The sequence below is a fragment of the Bombina bombina genome, chromosome 1 (assembly GCF_027579735.1).
Source record: "Bombina bombina isolate aBomBom1 chromosome 1, aBomBom1.pri, whole genome shotgun sequence".
Lineage (NCBI taxonomy): Eukaryota > Metazoa > Chordata > Amphibia > Anura > Bombinatoridae > Bombina > Bombina bombina.
In genome coordinates, this window is record NC_069499.1 from 1032756644 (window position 1) to 1032778130 (window position 21487).

The 21487-nt window shown below is 38.7% G+C and overlaps 1 protein-coding gene across 1 annotated transcript in view; it reads right to left on the bottom strand.

Moving 5' to 3' along the window:
- The window catches only part of LOC128640915 (WAP four-disulfide core domain protein 2), a 68280-nt gene that overhangs the window by 22138 nt on the left and 24655 nt on the right, over window positions 1-21487 (bottom strand). Inside the window, exon 5 of the mRNA XM_053693366.1 lies at window positions 10110-10247. Within this exon, the coding sequence (XP_053549341.1) occupies window positions 10111-10247 (137 nt within the window). The 3' untranslated portion in view covers window position 10110. The remainder of the gene's footprint in view (window positions 1-10109; window positions 10248-21487) is intronic.

The window sequence follows — 21487 nt, forward strand, 5'->3', positions numbered from 1 at the left end:
TCTTTCTAGGTTTTGTGAAAACCTCTCAGATGCAGGTGAACCACTGCGCCAACTAACCCAGAAAGGTACAGTGTGGGAATGGACAGAGGTGCAGGAAGAGGCATTTCAGCAGATCAAATAAAAAATCAGCAGTGCACCAGTGCTTTATCATTATAACCCAGACGAACCATTAGAACTTCAATGTGATGCATCAGAGATAGGTCTGGGAGCAGCACTGATGCAAGGTAAACAACCAATCGATTTTGCAAGCAGAGCAATGATGGAGACAGAGCAAGGTTATGCACAAATAGAGAAGGAGCTATTAGCAGTCCTATTTGAAATGGAAAAAATTCACCAATTCACATTTGGGCAGACAGTAGCTGTACAATCAGACCATAAGCCTCTTGATAGCATCATGAAGAAACCCTTACTTAAAGCACCCAGACGTCTTCAGCGTATGATGTTACGGCTTCAGATGTATGATGCATGTATCAGATATTGCCCGGGGAAGTCTCTGGTGGTGGCAGACACATTAAGTAGGGTTTATTTAGAAGAAGGTTCCATGGAGGGTTCTGTGGAGCACCAGATTGAAACTATAAACATGTTCCAATATCTACCCATCTCAAACAGGAGACTTGTTGCTACTATACAACAGAGCACAGAAAAAGACAAGACTTTACAAGCAGTTAAGCGAATTGTGATGAGTGGATGGTCTCATGCTAAGGAACAGGTTCCCCTAGAGGCTTCGCCATTCTACCACATACTGTAGGGAGAGTATTTACTGGCCAGGAATGAATGCACAGCTAAAAGAATATATCGACCAATGTGACATATGCCGTTAATTTGATACTAAATAGCAGAAAGAGACATTCGTTCCTCATGAGATCCCGAGACTGTGGGAAAAGCTTGGCATTGATTTGTTTACATTCCAAGGAAAGGAGTATTTAATAACAGTTGACTATGACTCTAATTTCTGGGAGATAGACCATCTTCAGGATACAAGATCTACTACAGTAATAAGAAAATTAAAGGCCCATTTTGCCAGATATGGAATTCCAGACACTCTGTGTTCTGATAATGAACCACAGCTTATTTGAATGGAGTTTAAAGACTTCAGTATGGGTTGGGACTTTGACCATGATACCTCGTCACCAGGACACCCTCAAAGCAATGGGAAAGCAGAGTCGGCAGTAAGGACAGCCAAAAGACTACTGCAAAAAGCTGTGACTTCTCGAAATGATCCTTATCTAGCATTTTTCGATCATCGCAACACACCAACACAAGGCATGGAGTGCAGTCCTGCTCAAAGACTGATGGGTCGAAGGACCAAATCGTTACTTCCAATGAGAGGGAGTCTGTTAATACAGGATCAAGTGATGAATGATAGGCACCAAATCCTGTGCAGGAAGCACAGCTGCTCAATATAACAAGGGAGCCAAAGACCTGCGGCCTCTAAATGTTGGTGAACAGGTGTGTGTACAACCGCAAACAAACCAGGGAAAAGAGTGGTGGAAGGCTTGCCTAAGAGCTCCTGTAGGAATTAGGTCATATGAAGTGGTGACAGAGTCAGGACAGGTCCTGAGGAGAAATAGGAGGCATCTGAGAGGCACTGGATGCTACAGGCCTCCAGCAAGGACCCAAACTAGCACCCAAGAGGAATCTCACATTGAGAATACAAACCAGACATTAATGAGAAATTACTCAGAAGAAGAAGGACAAGAAGAAACAAACAGTGAAATATCAGACACGGACAGACTGCAGGATGATAACAGAGTCCTGTCAGAACAACCACAGGGGTCCAGAAACACCCAGACTAGAAGTGGGAGATGTATCCGAAAACCAGAATATCTAAATGACTATGTGGACTAATATTTAGCACACTGAAAGACTGCATCTCAGGATCCATATTCCTACAATAATTAAAAGAGATAGCTTTTTCCATTTCTCCAAAAAGGGAAAAGATGTATCAATATGTATGGAACCAAAAAAGATAGTGTTTGGTTCCAGGGGGAAGCTTAATATATGTTATACTGCAGTTCAGTAGGAAATAGTTAGTTGATGAGTAAGGAAGTTACACAGACATTAACTGTAACAAGAGCTGAAGTTTATGCATTCTGTTAAAAGATGTTCTTTTAATAAATTTGTTAAAACTGCAACTGGAGTATGAGAGACTATCTTATAAACAGCAGCTTTATACAATAACACACACTCCCCCTTCCCCTTCCTCTGCATATGAAAAGACTCTACACAAACAAGAGCATGCTGGAGTAGGTATACCTCAGGGTTCTCCTAAAACTTTGGGACTTGGTTAGGAGTCTGAAAATCAGAGCAATCGGCTAGTTTACGAGTTTTGCGTTATGAGTGAAAAAGCCTCATAACGCTGCTTTTTCACTACCGCTGCTATTACGAGTCTTGTAGGTATAACTGTACCACACACTTTTTTGGCCGTAATGCAACGTAACTACCGCACCTTTCAAAAAGTCCTTTTTCAATGGGACTCCCATAGCGCCGGTATTACGAGTTTTGCCTGGGATGCCAAAATGTAAGCGGTACACTCTATACTGACAAGATTCGTACCGCTATCTAAAGTCAGTAGTTATGGGTTTTGCTCTACAAAGCTTTAGCATAAAACTCATAACTAAAATGTTACAAAGTACACTAACACCCATAAACTACCTAATAACCCCTAAACCGAGGCCCTCCCACATCGAAAACACTAAAATAAAATTATTAACCCCTAATCTGCCACTCCGGACAACGCCGCCACTATAATAAACATATTAACCCCTAAACCGCTGAACTCCCACATCGTAAACACTATTTAAATATTATTAACCCCTAATCCGCCGCCCCCCATGTCACCGCCGCCACTATACTAAAGTTATTGACCCCTAAACCTCACCCTAAGTCTAACCTAAATACTTACCTGTAAAATAAACCCTAAGCTAGCTATATAACTAATAGTTACATTGTAGCTATCTTGGGTTTTATTTTTATTTCACAGCTAAGTTTGTATTTATTTTAACTAGGTAGACTAGTAAGTAAATAGTTATTAACTATTTACTAACTACCTAGTTAAAATAAATACAAATTTAACTGTAAAATAAAACCTAACCTGTCTTACACTAACACCTAACATTACACTAGAATTAAATAAATGATATTAATTAAAAACAGTTAACTAAATTACAAAACCCCCCACTAAATTACACCTAATAAAAAAGAAATTATCAAATATTTAAACTAATTAAACCTAATCTAAAAGCCCTATCAAAATAAAAAAGCCCCCCCAAAATTAAAAAAAAACCCTAGCCTAAACAAAACTGCCAATAGCCTTTAACCCCTTAATGACCGGACCATTTTTCAATTTTCTTACCCTTAATGACAATGGCTATTTTTACATTTCTGCAGTGTTTGTGTTTAGCTGTAATTTCCCTCTTACTCATTTACTGTACCCACACATATTATATACCGTTTTTCTCGCCATTAAATGGACTTTCTAAGGATACCATTATTTTCATCATATCTTATAATTTCCTATAAAAAAAATATAAAATATGAGGAAAAAATTGAAAAAAACACACTTTTTCTAACTTTGACCCCCAAAATCTGTTACACATCTACAATCACCAAAAAACACCTATGCTAAATAGTTTCTAAATTTTGTCCTGAGTTTAGAAATACCCAATGTTTACATGTTCTTTACTTTTTTTGCAAGTTATAGGGCCATAAATACAAGTAGCACTTTGCTATTTCCAAACAACTTTTTTTCAAAATTAGCGCTAGTTACATTGGAACCCTGATATCTGTCAGGAATACCTGAATATCCCTTGACATGTATATATATTTTTTTTAGAAGACAACCCAAAGTATTGATCTAGGCCCATTTTGGTATATTTCATGCCACCATTTCACCGCCAAATGTCATCAAATAAAAAAAAAAGTTCACTTTTTCACAAATTTTGTCACAAACTTTAGGTTTCCCACTGAAATTATTTACAAACAGCTTCTGCAATTAAGGCACAAATGGTTGTAAATGCTTCTTTGGGATCCCCTTTGTTCAGAAATAGCAGACTTATATGGCTTTGGGGTTGCTTTTTGGTAAGTAGAAGGCCGCTAAATGCTGCTGCGCACCACACGTAAATTATGCCCAGCAGTTAAGGGGTTAATTACGTAGGTTGTAGGGAGCTTGCATGGTTAATTTTAGCTTTAGGGTAGTGTAGTAGACAACCCCAAGTATTGATCTAGGCCCATTTTGATATATTTTATGCCACTATTTCACCGCCAAATGCGAGCAAACAATTAAAAAAAAAATCATTTTTCACAATTTTAGGTTTCTCACTGAAAGTATTTACAAACAGCTTGTGCTATTATGGCACAAATTGTTGTAAAAGCTTCTTTGGGATCCCCTTTGTTCAGAAATAGCAGACATATATGGCTTTGGCATTGCTTTTTGGTAATTAGAAGGCCGCTAAATGCTGCTGCGCACCACACGTAAATTATGCCCAGCAGTGAAGGGGTTAATTAGGTAGGTTGTAGGGAGCTTGCAGGGTTAATTTTAGCTTTAGGGTAGAGATCAGCCTCCCACCTGACACATCCCATCCCCTGATCCCTCCGAAACAGTTCTCTTCCCTCCCCCACCCCACAATTGTCCCCGCCATCTTAAGTACTGGCAGAAAGTCTGCCAGTACTAAATAAAAGGAGTTTTTCTTTTTTTTAATAAAAAATAAATAAAATGTTTTAGCTGTGATGGACCCCTGCCTTAGCCCCAACCTCCATGATCCCCCCCCAGCTCTCTAACCCTCTCCCCTACCTAATTGCCGCCATCTTGGGTACTGGCAGCTGTCTGCCAGTACCCAATTTGCCCCAAAAACAAAAGTGTTTTTTTATCTTTTTGCAATTATTAATGTTTTCTGTAGTGTAGCAGCCCCCCACAATACCCCAACCCCCTCCCCCTCCCAGATCCTTATATATATTTTTTTTAAAATGTTTTTTCCCCCCTCTTCCCTCCTCATTGGTGTCAGTGGCCAGCTAATCGCGCGCGCGCACGGGCGCATGCGCGCCCCTGCGCCCCCCCGCGCGTGCCCCCGCACGCTCCCGGCACCCGGCGTGCACATTGCACTTACAGGAACCGGATGCCGGGTAGCGATGGGCCGCCCACCCGCCTCCCTGTTATGCTCCCACTCACCAATGAACCGGCACCATCGCTACCGGTGCAGAGAGGGCCACAGAGTGGCTCTCTCTGCATCGGAGTCTTCTAAAAAGGTATTGCAGGATGCCTCCATATGGAGGCATCACTGCAATACCCTGAGAGCTGCTGGAAGCGATTGCGATCGCTTCCAGCACTCTCTTAGACAACTGACGTACCAGGTACGTCTATTGTCATTAACTGGTTGTTAATGCATGACGTACCTGGTACGTCAGTTGTCATTAAGGGGTTAAATGGGCCTTTTGCGGTGCATTGCCACAAAGAAATTAGCTCTTTTACCTGTAAAAAAAAAATGCAAACTACCCCCCAACAGTAAAGCCCACCACCCACACAACCAAACCCCCCAAATAAAATCCTATCTAAAAAAACCTAAGCTCCCCATTGCCCTGAAAAGGGCATTTGGATAGGCATTGCCCTTAAAAGGGCATTTAGCTCTTTTTCTTTGCCCAAACTCCTAATCTAAAAATAAACCCACCCAATAAACCCTTAAAAAACTTAACACTAACCCCCGAAGATCCACTTACAGTTTTTGAAGACCGGACATCTATCCTCATCAAGCCGGGAGAAGTTGTCCTCTAGGCAGGCAGAAGTCTTCATCCACACAGCATCTTCTATCTTCATCCTTCCGACGCGGAGCGGCTCCATCTTCAAGACATCCGGCGCGGAGCATCCTCTTCTTTCGATTCCTCTTGAAGAATGAAGTTTCCTTTAAATGACGTCATCCAAGATGGCGTCCCTTGAATTCTGATAGGCTGATAGAATTCTATCAGCCAATCGGAATTAAAGGTAAAAAAATCCTATTGTCTGATGCAATCAGCCAATAGGATTGAGCTTCAATCCTATTGGCTGATTGGAACAGCCAATAGAATGCAAGCTCAATCCTATTGGCTGATTGTATTTGTGTGTGGTATGGAGCTCAACGCTGCCATATTGCCTGCTAACGCCGGATTTTTGCAAACCTGTAATAGCAGCGCTATTAAAGGTGAGTGGTGGAAATAACTTGCAAATTATTACCGAGCCGCTCATAACGCAAAACTCATAATCTGGCTGAATGTTATTTAAAAATAAGCAAAACTATACATTTTAAAAAAAACAAACAACAAAACTTGTATGGGCTATATAAATGGATCATCTACAAAACATTTATAGAATTCTATCAGCCAATCGGAATCTAAGGGACACCATCTTGGATGACGTTGTTTAAAGGAACCTTCATTCACACCCTAACTATTATACAAAAATTACATTAAACTATATAAAATAAAAAATTAATCTACCCTAACTTTTATACTAAAATTACATTAAACTATATTAAATTAATAATTAATCTACCCTGTTATACTAAAATTACATGAAACTACAAATTAAATTAACTATATTATATATTTAAAAATCTAACCCTACTCAAATAATTTAATTCTACAATTAAAAATTACTAAGTTACAAAAAATAACAACTAAGTTACAAAAAATGAAAAAGAAATTATCAAAGATTTAAACTAATTACACCTAATCTAAGGGCCCTATGAAAATAAAAAAGCCCCCCAAAATAAAAAAAACCCTAACCTACAATAAACTACAAATAGCCCTTAAAAGGGCCTTTTGTGGGGCATTGCCCCAAATAAATCAGCTCTTTTACCTGTAAATAAAAAATACAAACAACCCCCCCAACAGTAAAACCCACCATCCACACAACCAACCCCCCAAATAAAAACCTAACTAAAAAAACATAAGCTCCCCATTGCACTGAAAAGGGCATTTGGATGGGCATTGCCCTTAAAATGGCATTTAGCTCTAATGCAGCCCAAACCCTAATCTAAAACTAAAACCTACCCAATAAACCCTTAAAAAATCCTAACACTAACCCCAGAAGATCCACTTACAGGTTTGAAGATCCGACATCCATCCTCCAAGAAGCCGGCAGAAGTCTTCATCCAAACGGCCGAAGTCTTCCTCCAAACCCGCAGAAGTCTTCACCCAGACGGCATCTTCTATCTTCATCCATCCGGCGCGGATGTGAGCTCAATCCTATTGGCTGATTGGATCAGCCAATAGGATGAAAGCTCAATCCTATTGGCTGATTGCAACAGCCAATAGGATTGAGCTCAATCCTATTGGCTGATTGGATCAGCCAATAGGATGAAAGCTCAATCCTATTGGCTGATTGCAACAGCCAATAGGATTTTTTCAACCTTAATTCCGATTGGCTGATAGAATGCTATCAGCCAATCGGAATCTAAGGGACGCCATCTTGGATGACATCATTTAAAGGAAGCTTTATTCTGAAGAAGACGTCGATTGAAGAGGATGCTCCGCATCGGATGTCTTGAAGATGGAGCCACTCCGTGCCGGATGAAGATAGAAGATGCCGTCTGGGTGAAGACTTCTGCGGGCTTGGAGGAAGACTTCGGCCGCTTGGATGAAGACTTCTGCTGGCTTCTTGGAGGATGGATGTCGGATCTTCAAAACTGTAAGTGAATCTTCTGGGGTTAGTGTTAGGATTTTTTAAGGGTTTATTGGGTGGGTTTAAGTTTTAGATTAGGGTTTGGGCTGCAATAGAGCTAAATGCCCTTTTAAGGGCAATGCCCATCCAAATGCCCTTTTCAGGGCTTTTTTTAGTTCTTTTTTTTTATTTGGTGGGTTGGTTGTGTGGGTGGTGGGTTTTACTGTTGGGGGGTTGTTTGTATTTCTTATTTACAGGTAAAAGAGCTGATTTCTTTAGGGCAATGCCCCGCAAAAGGCCCTTTTAAGGGCTATTTGTAGTTTATTGTAGGTTAGGGTTTTTTTTATTTTGGGGGGGGCTTTTTTATTTTCATAGGGCCCTTAAATTAGGTGTAATTAGTTTAAATCTTTGATAATTTATTTTTTATTTTTTGTTACTTAGTGTTTTTTTGTGTAACTTAGTGTTTGTTATTTTTTGTAACTTAGTGTTTGTTATTTTGTGTAACTTAGTTATTTTTTAGTGTAGATTTTAATTATTTGAGTAGGGTTAGGTATATATAGTTAATTTAATTTGTAGTTGAATGTAATTTTAGTATAAAAGTTAGTGTAGATTAATTATTAATTTAATATAGTGTAATGTAATTTTAGCATAATAGTTAGGGTAGGTTAATTAATAGTTTAATGTAATTTTAGTATAATAGTTAGGGTAGATTAATTATTAGTTTAAAGGGACACTAAACCCAAATATTTTCTTTCATGATTCAAGTAGAGAATATAATTTTAAACAACATTCCAATTTACTTCTATTATCTAATTTGCTTCATTCTTTAGATATCCTTTGTTGGAGAAATAGCAATGCACAAGGATAAGCCAATCACATGAGGCATCTATGTACATCAACCAATCAGCAGCTACTGAGCCTATCTAGATATGCTTTTCAGCAAAGTATATCAAGAGAATAAAGCAAATTAGATATTAGAAGTAAATTAGAAAGTTGTTTAAAATGGCATGCTCTTTCTAAATCATGAAAGAAAAAAGTTGGGTTTCATGTCCCTTTAATATAGTTTAATTTAAATCTAAAGGTAAGTTTAAATTTATTATAAGATAGGGATGAGTTAATATTTAATATAAAGTTAGCGGCTTGTTAGGTTTAGGGGTTAATAGTTTAATTTAGTTTATGGTGATGTGGGGGGCTGGCGGTTTAGGGGTTAATAGGTTTAGTAAGTTCTAGTGATGTGGGAGGCCAGGGGTTTAGGGGTTAATGCATTTATTTAGTTGCAGTGGGGTCCAGAAGCGGCGGATTAGGGGTTAATAAGTATAATGTAGGTGGCAGCGGTGTCGGGCAGCAGATTAGGGGTTAATAAGTATAATGTAGGTGGCGGTGGTGTAGGGGCAGCAGATTAGGGGTGTATAGACTTGGGGTACATGTTAGGGGGTTAGGTGTAAACGTAACTTTTATTCTCCCATAGGAATCAATGGGATATCGGGCAGCAGCGAACATGAGCTTTCGCTGGTTTCAGACTCCCATTGATTCCTATGGCATCCGCTGCCTCCAGGGTACGCTGGTCCGGAATAGTGGCGAGCATACCTGGTAGATATTTGATAACTTGCATAATTAGTCAGATAGTGCCGAATTTGCATTCGGAAACATCTGTAGTGATGTAAGAATCAATCTGTGTCGGACTGAGACCGGCGGATCGTATGTTACGTCACAGATTTCTACATTTGCCGGTCTGTAGGCTTTGATAACTAAGGCGAATCAAGCTCACCACAATTACGCTGTGGAATTACAGCGTATTTGCGGTTGACGGCTTGATAAATAGGCCCCTTTGTAGCCTGATACTGTTGTAGAGTACTGTGGTATAGGGAAAACTAAATTATGAACTGCAGGGATAATTGGTCACATTAGTTAAGGACTTGGATTTAAGGCAGATATTAAGACAGCGGAACATATTAAAAAAAAATAAAAAATCTCATAATCCCCAACAATAAGGGAAGGACATATGCAGGATCCAGAGTGGTATTTGACGGAGGCATCTGCTAAATCCTAATTTGTGGTGAATTAAGAAAAGATCATTTGGAGCATAAGAATAGGTATCAGTCTATAACATAGATACAAGTATGAAAGTTCAGCCATGTCCGATAGTGTAGGAAACTTGACCAGCTCTATAGGGGTAGTACAACATGGGGTTGTTGTCCCTATATATATGCAGTAAGGGATACAAAAATGTGTATTACAGATATTTCAGACTAAATAGGGTTACCTATTTTCCAAGAGCTGCTACTGTATAGATAAAAAGTCTGCAGACCTGTATATACAAATATGCTCAAAGTGGAATGGTAGCAGCTTAAATTGCAGCAGAATTTTGAGTGCCTAGGGCAGCACAAAACCTAAACACGCCCTTGTCAGTAGTAGATTAGACAAGACACACAGCAGTGCATGTTATTATCAATTAGATTTAGTAACCACAATACTGTACCTTATACTGCAGAAACACATGCCCTTCCGCATTTATATGAGCAGCATTTTTCTCCTTCAGGACATGATGCATCACCATCACATGTTGTATAACTCCCTCTTATGCAGACTATAGCGTCTGGGCACGTTCCTTCCTTTTCTGTGGAAAGAAGAACAAGAGAAAGGTTAAGGCTGCAATCATTTACAAAATGCTAAAAGTGTAATTCTTCTTTTATACACTACACAATGCAGTGTTTTCATCCCTCACTGTTCCCACCCATTTAACAACTCAGGGAATAGAATTTATACAAGGACTGAAAAAAGAGTGAAGGGAGTGGGGAATACTGAGCATGAATACTACTCTGTGAGTATTAGACTTAGAGAAATGCATTGTGCTTGAATATCACAAAATTAAAGGAAGACAATGGGCAGCAAAAATGCAATAGAACCAGACTACTAAGAGAATAACTAGAAAAAGCAGCATTCTGGGGTTTATTCTAGAACAGAGGTGTATAACCAGCAACAGGGTTACATGGTGGCTATAAGTCTACTGTTAGTGACAGGAAAAAGAGTGTAAATGTTTTTTGAGATTAAAGGAATATTAAACAGGACATACATGGTAGACATAATAATGAATTAAAAGCATAGAGTAACCTTAGAATAATATGTTATATTTGTTACAGTATATTGAAGATATAACTGAAGTGTAAATGTTTTAGTTTAGTTAGTTTATAAAGTAATGTTTGTAATAGTTTCTCTCTGTCTTCTGTGAGAACAATTAGAGACAAATATAAATATAGTAATTGGCTCACCAGATACAGCTATAGAGGCCTATTTATCATAGGTCTTGCGGACCTGATCTGACAGTGCGGATCAGGTCCGCAAGACCTCGCTGAATGCGGAGAGCAATACGCTCTCCGTATTCAGCATTGAACCAGCAGCTCACAAGAGCTGCTGGTGCAACTCCGCCCCCTGCTGACTCAGGCCAATCGGCCGCCAGCAGAGAGGTGTCAATCAACCTGATCGTATTCATCAGAGCAGGCGGACAGGGTTATGCAGCAGCGGTCTTTAGACCGCTGCTTCATAACTGTTGTTTCTGGCGAGTCAGAAGACTCACCAGAAACACGGGCCTTCAAGCTCCATACGGAGCTTGATATATAGGCCTCATAGCACGGAATTGTTTTCTCGCGAGCGTATTTTAACATTGTTAACAGAAAAATATAGAGGTTGTTCCCATTTTTCTGAAAGCACAATCTTTCCAATTTAATTTATCCATATCAGAAAAATGGGAACAGCTTCCATATTTTTTATTATGTTAACAATGTTGTTACAAAGTTACCAATTCTAACACAGCCAATACTGATAACTCACAAGACATTCAAGCTCCATTTTTCTGCAATGAACGTTACTGGACGCTGATCCACAACAAAAGAACCGGTACATGAGAACGAATTTTAACTGAACAACAAACAATCAAAACTATAAAACCTTATTCACACCCTTTTCAAATTTCTTAAAGGGACACTGAACCCAAATTTTTTCTTCATGACTCAGATATATCATGCAATTTTAAGCAACTTTCTAATTTATTCCTATTATCACATTTTCTTCATTCTCTTGTATCTTTATTTGAAATGCAAGAATTTTAGTTTAGATGCCCATTTTTGGTGAACAACCTGGGTTGTTCTTGCTGATTGGGGGATAAATTCATCCACCAAAAAAAAAAAAAAGTGCTGTCCACAGTTCTGAACCAAAAAAAAGCTTAGATGCCTTCTTTTTCAAATAAACGGCAAGATTACGAGTTTTGCATTAGGAGCTATACGGTGCTAACGAGCAGTCTTTTCTAACCGCTCACTTACCTGCAGCGCTGGTATTACAGGTTTTTCTAAACCCGGCGTTAAAAGGCAAGAAGTGAGCGTAGAGTAAACTTGTGCTCCATACCGCACTCCAGTACCAGCGCTGCTTAAATCAGGGGTGAGCTGGTCGTACGTGCTTGTGCATGATTTCCCCATAGACATCAATGGGGAGAGCCGGCTGAGAAAAAGTCTAACACCTGCAAAAAAGCAGCGTAAAACTCAGTAACACAGCCCCATTGATTCCTATGGGGAAACACATTTTATGTTTATACCTAACACCCTAACATGAACCCCAAGTCTAAACACCCCTAATCTTACATTTATTAACCCCTAATCTGCTGCCCTCAACATCGCCGCCACCTACATTATATTTATTAACCCCTAATCTGCTGCCCCTAACATCGCCGCAACCTACCTACATTTATTAATCCCTAATCTGCTGCCCCCAACGTCGCCGCCACTATATTAAATGTATTAACCCCTAAACATAAGTCTAACCCTAACACCCACTAATTGAAATATAATTAAAATAAATCTAAATAAAATTTCTATCATTAACTAAATTATTCCTATTTAAAATGAAATACTTACCTATAAAATAAACCCTAAGCTAGCTACAATATAACTAATAGTTACATTGTATCTAGCTTAGGGTTTATTTTTATTTTACAGGCAAGTTTGTATTTATTTTAACTAGGTAGAATAGTTATTAAATAGTTATTAACTATTTAATAACTACCTAGCTAAAATAAATACAAATTGACCTGTAAAATAAAACCTAACCTAAATTACAATAACACCTAACACTACACTACGATTAAATAAATTAACTAAATTAAATACAATTAAATAAATTAACTAAATTAAATACAATTAAATAAATTAAATTAGCTAAATCACAAAAAACCCCACTAAATTACAGAAAATAAAAAACAAATTACAGATCTTTAAACTAATTGCACCTAATCTAAGAGCCCTATCAAAATAAAAAAGCCCCCCCAAAATAAAAAAAACCCTAGCCTAAACTATCAATAGCCCTAAAAAGGGCCTTTTGCGGGGCATTGCCCCAAAGTAATCAGCTCTTTTACCTGTAAAAAACAAACAAACAAACAACCCCCCCAACAGTAAAACCCACCACCCACACAACCAACCCCCCAAATAAAAGCCTAACTAAAAAAACCTAAGCTCCCCATTGCCCTGAAAAGGGCATTTGGATGGGCATTGCCCTGAAAAGGGCATTTAACTCTTTTGCAGGCCCAAAGCCCTAACCTAAAAAATAAACCCACCCAATACACCCTTAAAAAAATCCTAACACTAACCCCCGAAGATTCACTTACCGGGAGAAGACTTCATCCAAGCAGCAAGATGTCCTCAACGAAGCCGGCAGAAGTGGTCCTCCAGACAGGCAGACAATAGGATTGAGCTTGCATTCTATTGGCTGATTGGAACAGCCAATAGAATGCCAGCTCAATCCTATCGGCTGATTGCATCAGCCAATAGGATTTTTTCTACCTTAATTCTGATTGGCTGATAGAATTCTATCAGCCAATCGGAATCTAAGGGACGCCATCTTGGATGACGTCACTTAAAGAGATATTCATTACGAAGAAGCCGTCGTTTGAAGAGGATGCTCCACGTCGGATGTCTTGAAGATGGACCCGCTCCTCACCGGAAGGATGAAGATAGAATATGCCGTCTGGATGAAGACTTCTGCCTGTCTGGAGGACCATTTCTGCCGGCTTCATTGAGGACATCTTGCCGCTTGGATGAACTTCTCCCGGTAAGTGAATCTTCAGGGGTTAGTGTTAGGATTTTTTTAAGGGTGTATTGGGTGGGTTTATTTTTTAGGTTAGGGCTTTGGGCCTGCAAAAGATCTAAATGCCCTTTTAAGGGAAATGCCCATCCAAATGCCCTTTTCAGGGCAATGGGGAGCTTAGGTTTTTTTAGTTAGGCTTTTATTTAGGGGGTTGGTTGTATGGGTGGTGGGTTTTACTGTTGGGGGGGTTGTTTGTATTTTTTTTTTTACACATAAAAGAGCAATGCCCCGCAAAAGGCCCTGTTAAGGGCTATTGATAGTTTAGTTTAGGCTAGGGTTTTTTTATTTTGGGGGGGGCTTTTTTATTTTGATAGGGCTATTAGATTACGTGTAATTAGTTTAAAGATCTGCCATTTGTTTTTTATTTTCTGTAATTTAGTGTTTTGTTTTTTTGTGATTTAGCTAATTTAAATTTAATTTATTTAATAGTATTTAATTTAGTTAATTTATTTAATTGCAGTGTAGTGTTAGGTGTTATTGTAACTTAGGTTAGGTTTTATTTTACAGGTCAATTTGTATTTATTTTAGCTAGGTAGTTATTAAATAGTTAATAACTATTTAATAACTATTCTACCTAGTTAAAATAAATGCAAACTTACAACTAGTTAAACTAATTGTAATAAAGAGTACAATAAAGTTTAAAAGAAAAATCAGTTCCACAAATATTGAGTGAAGGTTAACTCTGCTGTTTCAGAGATTATCTAAATGTTAAAAATGTTCCATATCACTCATACATATAATCTTTAATAGAATCAACTAGGAACATACATGCATACTGTAGATTAAGCTAAAAGTTAAAAACACTTAAACTCAGTGGATTTGCAAATAGCAATCAATTATAGAGAGAATAATAGGTAATATTTAACAGTCCTCTGTCCGGTAAATATTATAGTAAACTAAGCCCTTACAATCCGAGGGCTGTATTAATGTTTAATCTATTGTAAATAAAGACTAGAGGCTGTATTATTGACCACTATGATTTCTGTTATATTGTTATTAACCACAAGAGTAAGCTGATTAAAAAATGAACAGGAGAGACATAGCTGCTCCTGTCGGACCCCTGACGCGCGTTTCATGAACGCTTCCTCTGAGGATGCCATGGCCTACCTGAGTATTGTTGCTGACCATGTCCATCCCTTTATGACTACAGTGTACCTATCTTCTGATGGCTACTTCCAGCAGGATAATGCACCATGTCACAAAGCTCAAATCATCTCAAACTGGCTTCTTGAACATGACAATGAGTTCACTGTACTCCAATGTCCTCCACAGTCACCAGATCTCAATCCAATAGAGCACCTTTGGGATGTGGTGGAACGGAAGATTTGCATCATGGATGTGCAGCCGACAAATCTGCAGCAACTGCGTGATGCTATCATCTCAATATGGACCAGAATCTCTTTGGAATGTTTCCAACACCTTGTTGAATCTATGCCATGAAGAATTAAGGCAGTTCTGAAGGCAAAAGCGGGTCCAACCCGGTACTAGCAAGGTGCACCTAATAAAGTGGCCAGTGAGTGTATATACATACATATACATATTTAGACATGTATGTGTATGTATCTATATGCTAAAGCCCTTTTTTTTCTAACACCTGAGACCTCATATCTTTGAGTCCTTAAAACTTTTTTGTGCAATATTTTTTTAAAATACTTTTTATTTGTAGAACAGTTAACCAGAGCTCTGGTAATTCTAGTGTAACCTGCAATTTTGTTTACTTTCAACTCGTAATACCAGTGGTAAACCCCTTATCTCTCTCTCGCACAAACATTTGCGCTCCACTCATAAACTGGCCCTTTGTGAGTAACTTCAGAGAACAAAACCAAACTAATGGTTCTAGGGGGTATATTTATGAAAGTGCGAGCAGACATGATACGATGTAGCGTATCATGTCCGCTGCACATCGATAAATGCCGACAGCATATGCTGTCGGCATTTATCATTGCACCAGCAGTTTTTGTGAACTATTTGTGCAATGCCGCCCCGCTAGCAGGGGGTGTCAATCAACCCGATCGTTTCCGGCGAGCCTTACGGAGCTTGATAAATCGGCCCCTATGTGTGAAAACTATTACATATACAGATGCCATACTTACCTATTATATATCCATATGTATTTTAGATCACCATTCTACAGAAAGGGATACCTCTACCAAACCACAGTCTTAAAAAAGACATAAGTATCAATATATATATAAAACAACATGTTTAAGGCCCACTAATGCGACTACTTGTTATAAAGTAGGCAGCTGTTGGAAGTGTAATCATTTAAATAAAATTTATTAACCCCTATTCTGCCGCTCCCCGACATCGCCGCCACTATAATAAAGTTATTAACCCCTATTCCCCTGCACCCCAACATCACCCACACTATAATAAAGTTATTAACCCCTATATCGCCTTCACTAAATAAAGTTATTAACCCCTAAACCTCTGGCCTCCCACATCACTGCCACTAAATAAACCTATTATTTAACCCCTAAACTGCCAGCCCTACACATCGCAAAAAAACTAAATTAAACTGTTAACCCCTAAACCTAACAACCCCCTAACTTTAAATTAAAATGACAAGATCCCTATTTTAAAATAAAAAAAAACTTACCTGGGAAATTAAAAAAAAACTAAGTTTAAACTTTAAATTAAACTAACATTACTATTATACTAAAATTAAAATAACTATCAATTAAATAAATTAAATTACACATTAAAAAAACATAACTACTAACAAAAAAAAATCACAATTACAAAAAATAAAAAATGAAATTATCCAAAGTAAAAACAATTACACATAATCTAATAGCCCTATAAAAAATAAAAAGCCCACCCAAAATAAAAAAAATCCTAGCCTACAATAAACTGCCAATAGCCTTTAAAAGGGCCTTTTATAGGGCATTTCCCTAAAGAAATCATCTCTTTTACCTGAAAAAATACAAAGACCCCCAACAGTAAAACCCACCACCCAAACAAACCCCCTAAAATAAAAATAAAAAAACTATCTCTAACAAAACCTAAACTACCCATTGCCCTGAAAAGGGCATTTGTATGGGCATTTCCCTTAAAAGGGCATTCAGCTCGTTTTCTTGCCCTGAAAAGGGCATTCAGCTCTTTTAAGAAAAGCCCAAACCCTAATCTAAAAAAAAAACCACCCCAAAAAATTTAAAAAACCTAACACCAACCCCAGAAGATCCACTTACAGTTTTTAAAGTCCGGACATCCAGGCAGCAAGAAGTCTTCATCCAGGCGGCGAGGTCTTCATCCATCCAGGTGCCGTCTTCTATCTTCACCCAGGCGGCATCTTCTATCTTAATCCAGGCGGCGCGGAGCAGGTCCATCCTGAAGACATCCGGCGTGGAGCATCCTTTTTATATGGTCGCCGTCGTATACTGAATCTTCAATGCAAGGGAGCCTTTTCAAAATGGCGTCCCTTGCATTCCTATTGGCTAATTTGATTTTTGAAATTCAAATCAGCCAATAGGATGAGAGCTACTGAAATCCTCTTGGCTGTTCAAATCAGCCAATAGGATGAGAGCTACTGAAATTCTATTGGCTATTCAAATCAGTCAAGAGGATGCTCTGCGCCGGATGTCTTCAGGATGGACCTGCTCCGCGCCACCGGGATGAAGATAGAAGACGCCGCCGGGATGAAGATAAAAGATGCCGCAAGCTTTTTAGCTTCACCACAAAACTTGTAATACTAGCGCTATGGAAATCCCACACAAAAACGTAATTTTTTTGAGTGCGGGACTGACATTCGTTACAGGCTAAAATGCTTGCGGTACAGCTATACCGATAAGACTCGTAATGGTTGCATTACTGTTTTAACGCTGAAATGGCCATTTTTTTCAGCGTCAAAACACGAATGCAAAACTTGTAATCTAGGTGTTTATTAGGTACACCAGTTCAATTGTTTGGTAACATAAATGGCTAATCAGCCAATCCCATGGCAGCAATTCAATGCATTTAGGCATCTAGATGACGTGCTGAAGTTCAAACTGAGCATCAGAATGGGGAAGAAAGGGGATTTAAATGACTTTAAATGTGGCATGGTTGTTGGTGCCAGACGGGCTGGTCTGAGTATTTAAAAACTGCTGATCTACTGGGATTTTCAAGCACAACCATCTCTAGGGTTTACAGAAAATGGTCAAAAAAAGAGAAAATATCAATTGAGCGGCAGTTGTGTGGATGACAATGCCTTGTTGATGTCAGAGGTCAGAGGAGAATGGGCAGACTGGGTCGAAATGATAGAAAGGCAACAGTAACTCAAATAACCGCTCATTACAATCAAGGTATGCAGAATACCATCTCTAAATGCACAACATGTCTAACCTTGAAGCAGAGGGGCTACAGCTGCTGAAGACCACACCGGGTGCCACTACTGTCAGCTAAGAACAGGAAACTGAGGCTACAATACGCACAGGCTCACTAAAATTGGACAATAGAAGATTGGAAAAAACGTTGCCTAGTCTGATGAGTCTCGATTTCAGCTGCGACATTCAGATGGTAGGGTCAGAAATTGGCGTAAATAACATGAAAGCATGGATCCATCCTGCCCTGTATCAATGGTTCAGGCTGGGAGTGGTGGTGTAATGGTGTGGGGGATATTTTCTTGGCACACTTTGGGCCCCTTAGTACCAATTGAGCATCATTTAAATGCCACCGCCTATCTGAGTTTTGTTTCTAACCATGTCTATGTTGTCATCTTCTGATGTCTACTTCCAGCAGGATAATGCACCATGTCACAAAGCTCAAATCATCTCAAACTAGTTTCTTGAACATGGCAATGAGTTCACTGTACTCCAATGGCCTCCATAGTCACCAGATCTCAATTTAATAGAGCACCTTTGAGATGCGGTGAAACCGGAGATTCACATCATGGATGTGCAGCCGACAATGCTGCAGCAACATCTCTGATGAATATTTTCAACACCTTGTTGAATCCATGTCACTAAGAATTAAGGCAGTTCTGAAGGAAAAAGTGGGACCAACCCGGTACTAGCAAGGTGTACCTAATAAAGTGGCTTGTGAATATATGTCTTTATGCAATGCATTTTCTTTGTCTTTTTCATATATTGCATATTTATCTAACATGTTGCAAATCTGTTTGTAAAGAGCTACACTCAATATCAAAGCTCTTTTGTTTTTATGGATTTTAATACATTTTGTTTTAAAATTTTAAAAACTGCTTCACTCTCACATCGATTTTCCTGATTGAGGACCAGTGGATCAACAGGGAGCAGCTGACACCGCACCTGTGATCAGTGAACTGGGACACTGAGCGATCCCAGCAGGCTCCAATAAGCACATTTGGTGCTGCTTTGTTTGTGAATATAATTGTATCACTTACACACTGTATTCACGCTGTGGAAACATATTCCACTAGGAGGCGCCTTCTTTATTTCCATTTATCTTCAGACATTAAGGAGAAACCAGTGTTACAGTAAACTTTCCCTTTAACCCTTGCCAATGTGTTATACACATAGGCATTTTACTGATTTCGGTCACATAAAACTGCTGCTCCTAAGTGAATTATGTTTTTGATACATTCAACAGCAACAATTGCACAAATACCATTGTAACTACGTGTATAACCTTGGCAGAAGTTAAAAACGTAGTTTTGATGTAAAGATATTGACAACATTACTTGTTGAAAGAAATTACACCATGGAAATAGTTCATCATAATATCAATTTAACAAATGTTAATATTTTAATGTTAAATGTTTATGTTTACCAAGGCATAGTTAAAGGATATCTAATTTTTATTCTGTAGTGTTTTAAAATACATTTCTTTATGATGGTTTCCTAAACTTTTAGGCAATAAAAACCTATTATAATATATAATCTTTTTTTTTTTTTAAATGTATTGTGTGTATTTAAACACATTTGTTTGTGACGTTCAAAATCACTTTAGCAACAATAAAAATAATGATGTGTGTTTTTAAAGCACGCTTTTGTTTGTGAATTTAAAATCACTTTATATATTTGTATTCTGTGATGTATTTGGCAGCCATAAAAATAAATATGTGTGCAACAATAAAAAAATCAGCGCTGCGGAATCTGTTGGCGCGCTACAAATAACCCATAATAATAATAAAATTTATTTATGTGCTAATAAAACACACTTTTTTGTGTGAAGTTCAAAATCATGTCATTTAATAACTTCTTCTAAAGGTTTTTGTATATTTCATAGTATATTTCATAGTTTCGCTTATTTTCTTATCAGTTGTAATACACATGCATATGTGATTATGTAAGCAGAATTATGTCAAATAAAAAAAATTTCTATTAAGAAAATAAAGTTAATGTAAATTCTCAAGGTGTTGAAATGTACCTTGAAACTGTCTGTCCCCTGGAATTTCCACACCCCCATTAAGAGGCTCAGACTCCTCCTCAACAATCCTGTCCAAAAGGACATTGCAATGTGCCACATTGTGCAAGCAGCAGAATGCCACAATGATCTTGCTGACCTTTTGGGGAGGGAATAGTGTGAGGTTTCACAGGAGTGATTTACACCCAAATTCCATAGATGCACTCAATTGGCACCTCTAGTGGGCTTCGTTATAGGCTACCTCTGCTGGACTAGGATTGTAGGTGATGGGCATGTGCAACCCGTATCTACACCCAAATCCTGTGTCACATAGGAGTGAGGACAAGCATGTGAGTACATATGACAAAGGGGTGCTGGAGGAATTTGTTTTCCAGACATCAATTTGGATGCAATGGTCAACCATTGGTTGAATCCCGCATGTGAGCATTAGACCATGTGCAAGTAAGTTGCTAAGGCTGTGGTGGGAGGGTGTTGGTCAGCATGCATGCAATATAATATGCAGGTGATGGCTGAAGGTGACAGGTTGTGATAAAGCCAAAAAGGTGATAGAATGCTTGAAAGTTGTGGGTAGAGCAAATGTTAGCATGCAGAGATCTGTTATAATATTTACTTAAACATCCATTAGGAAACTCTCCATTCTCAAAACCTTTCAAAGAGCCACAAGATATATAAGTCATGAATGATTCCCGGAATTATAAATTGACACTCTGTATATGAATGGAATGGTCACAAACAAGCAACTTGCACATTGATATAGTGAAATTGCCTGATTTTCTTGTAGATATGGCCTCTTGACCTTGGGGTGGCCTGAGTGCCACCTGGGTGCAACATATGGCACCCAGGACATTAGGCAATCTTTTTGCTGTGACCCATTCTGTGCATATATGGGGCTGAGGCTCCTTTTTGTTTTTATTATATCCCAATAAAGAGCGCTGTTTTTACATCTTAAGTTGATGGTGTCTTTGTGAGTATTTCTGATATGTGGAAGGCTGCTTTTCGGATGTGCTGATATCCTGGTCAAGCTTACATACCTGTGATGCCCGGGAGTGCTTTTCTTTTACGTGGATCGATTGCACGCCCTTGACGGAGGCGTGTCTACCAGGGCTCCAGGCGCTACAGGCTGGATTACACAGACCGGTGTTGTCGCTGAAGACAACGTTGCTCCCATACATGGACCCCCATAATTGGTAAGCATCATCGTCTTTTTCTTCTGTCTAATTCTTGATGAGGTTGTATAGCTCAAGGAGACTTTCATATAATAAGTGATATCTTTCTGTTACTTCCACGTCCCTCAATCCATAAAGTAAAACCCTCTGATGTGTGACCATAGGGGCCCTGTCTATACCTATTTATTGTCTGGGGGCTCCCACTCTCTCCCTCTCTCCAAGCTGGCCAACAGCTATC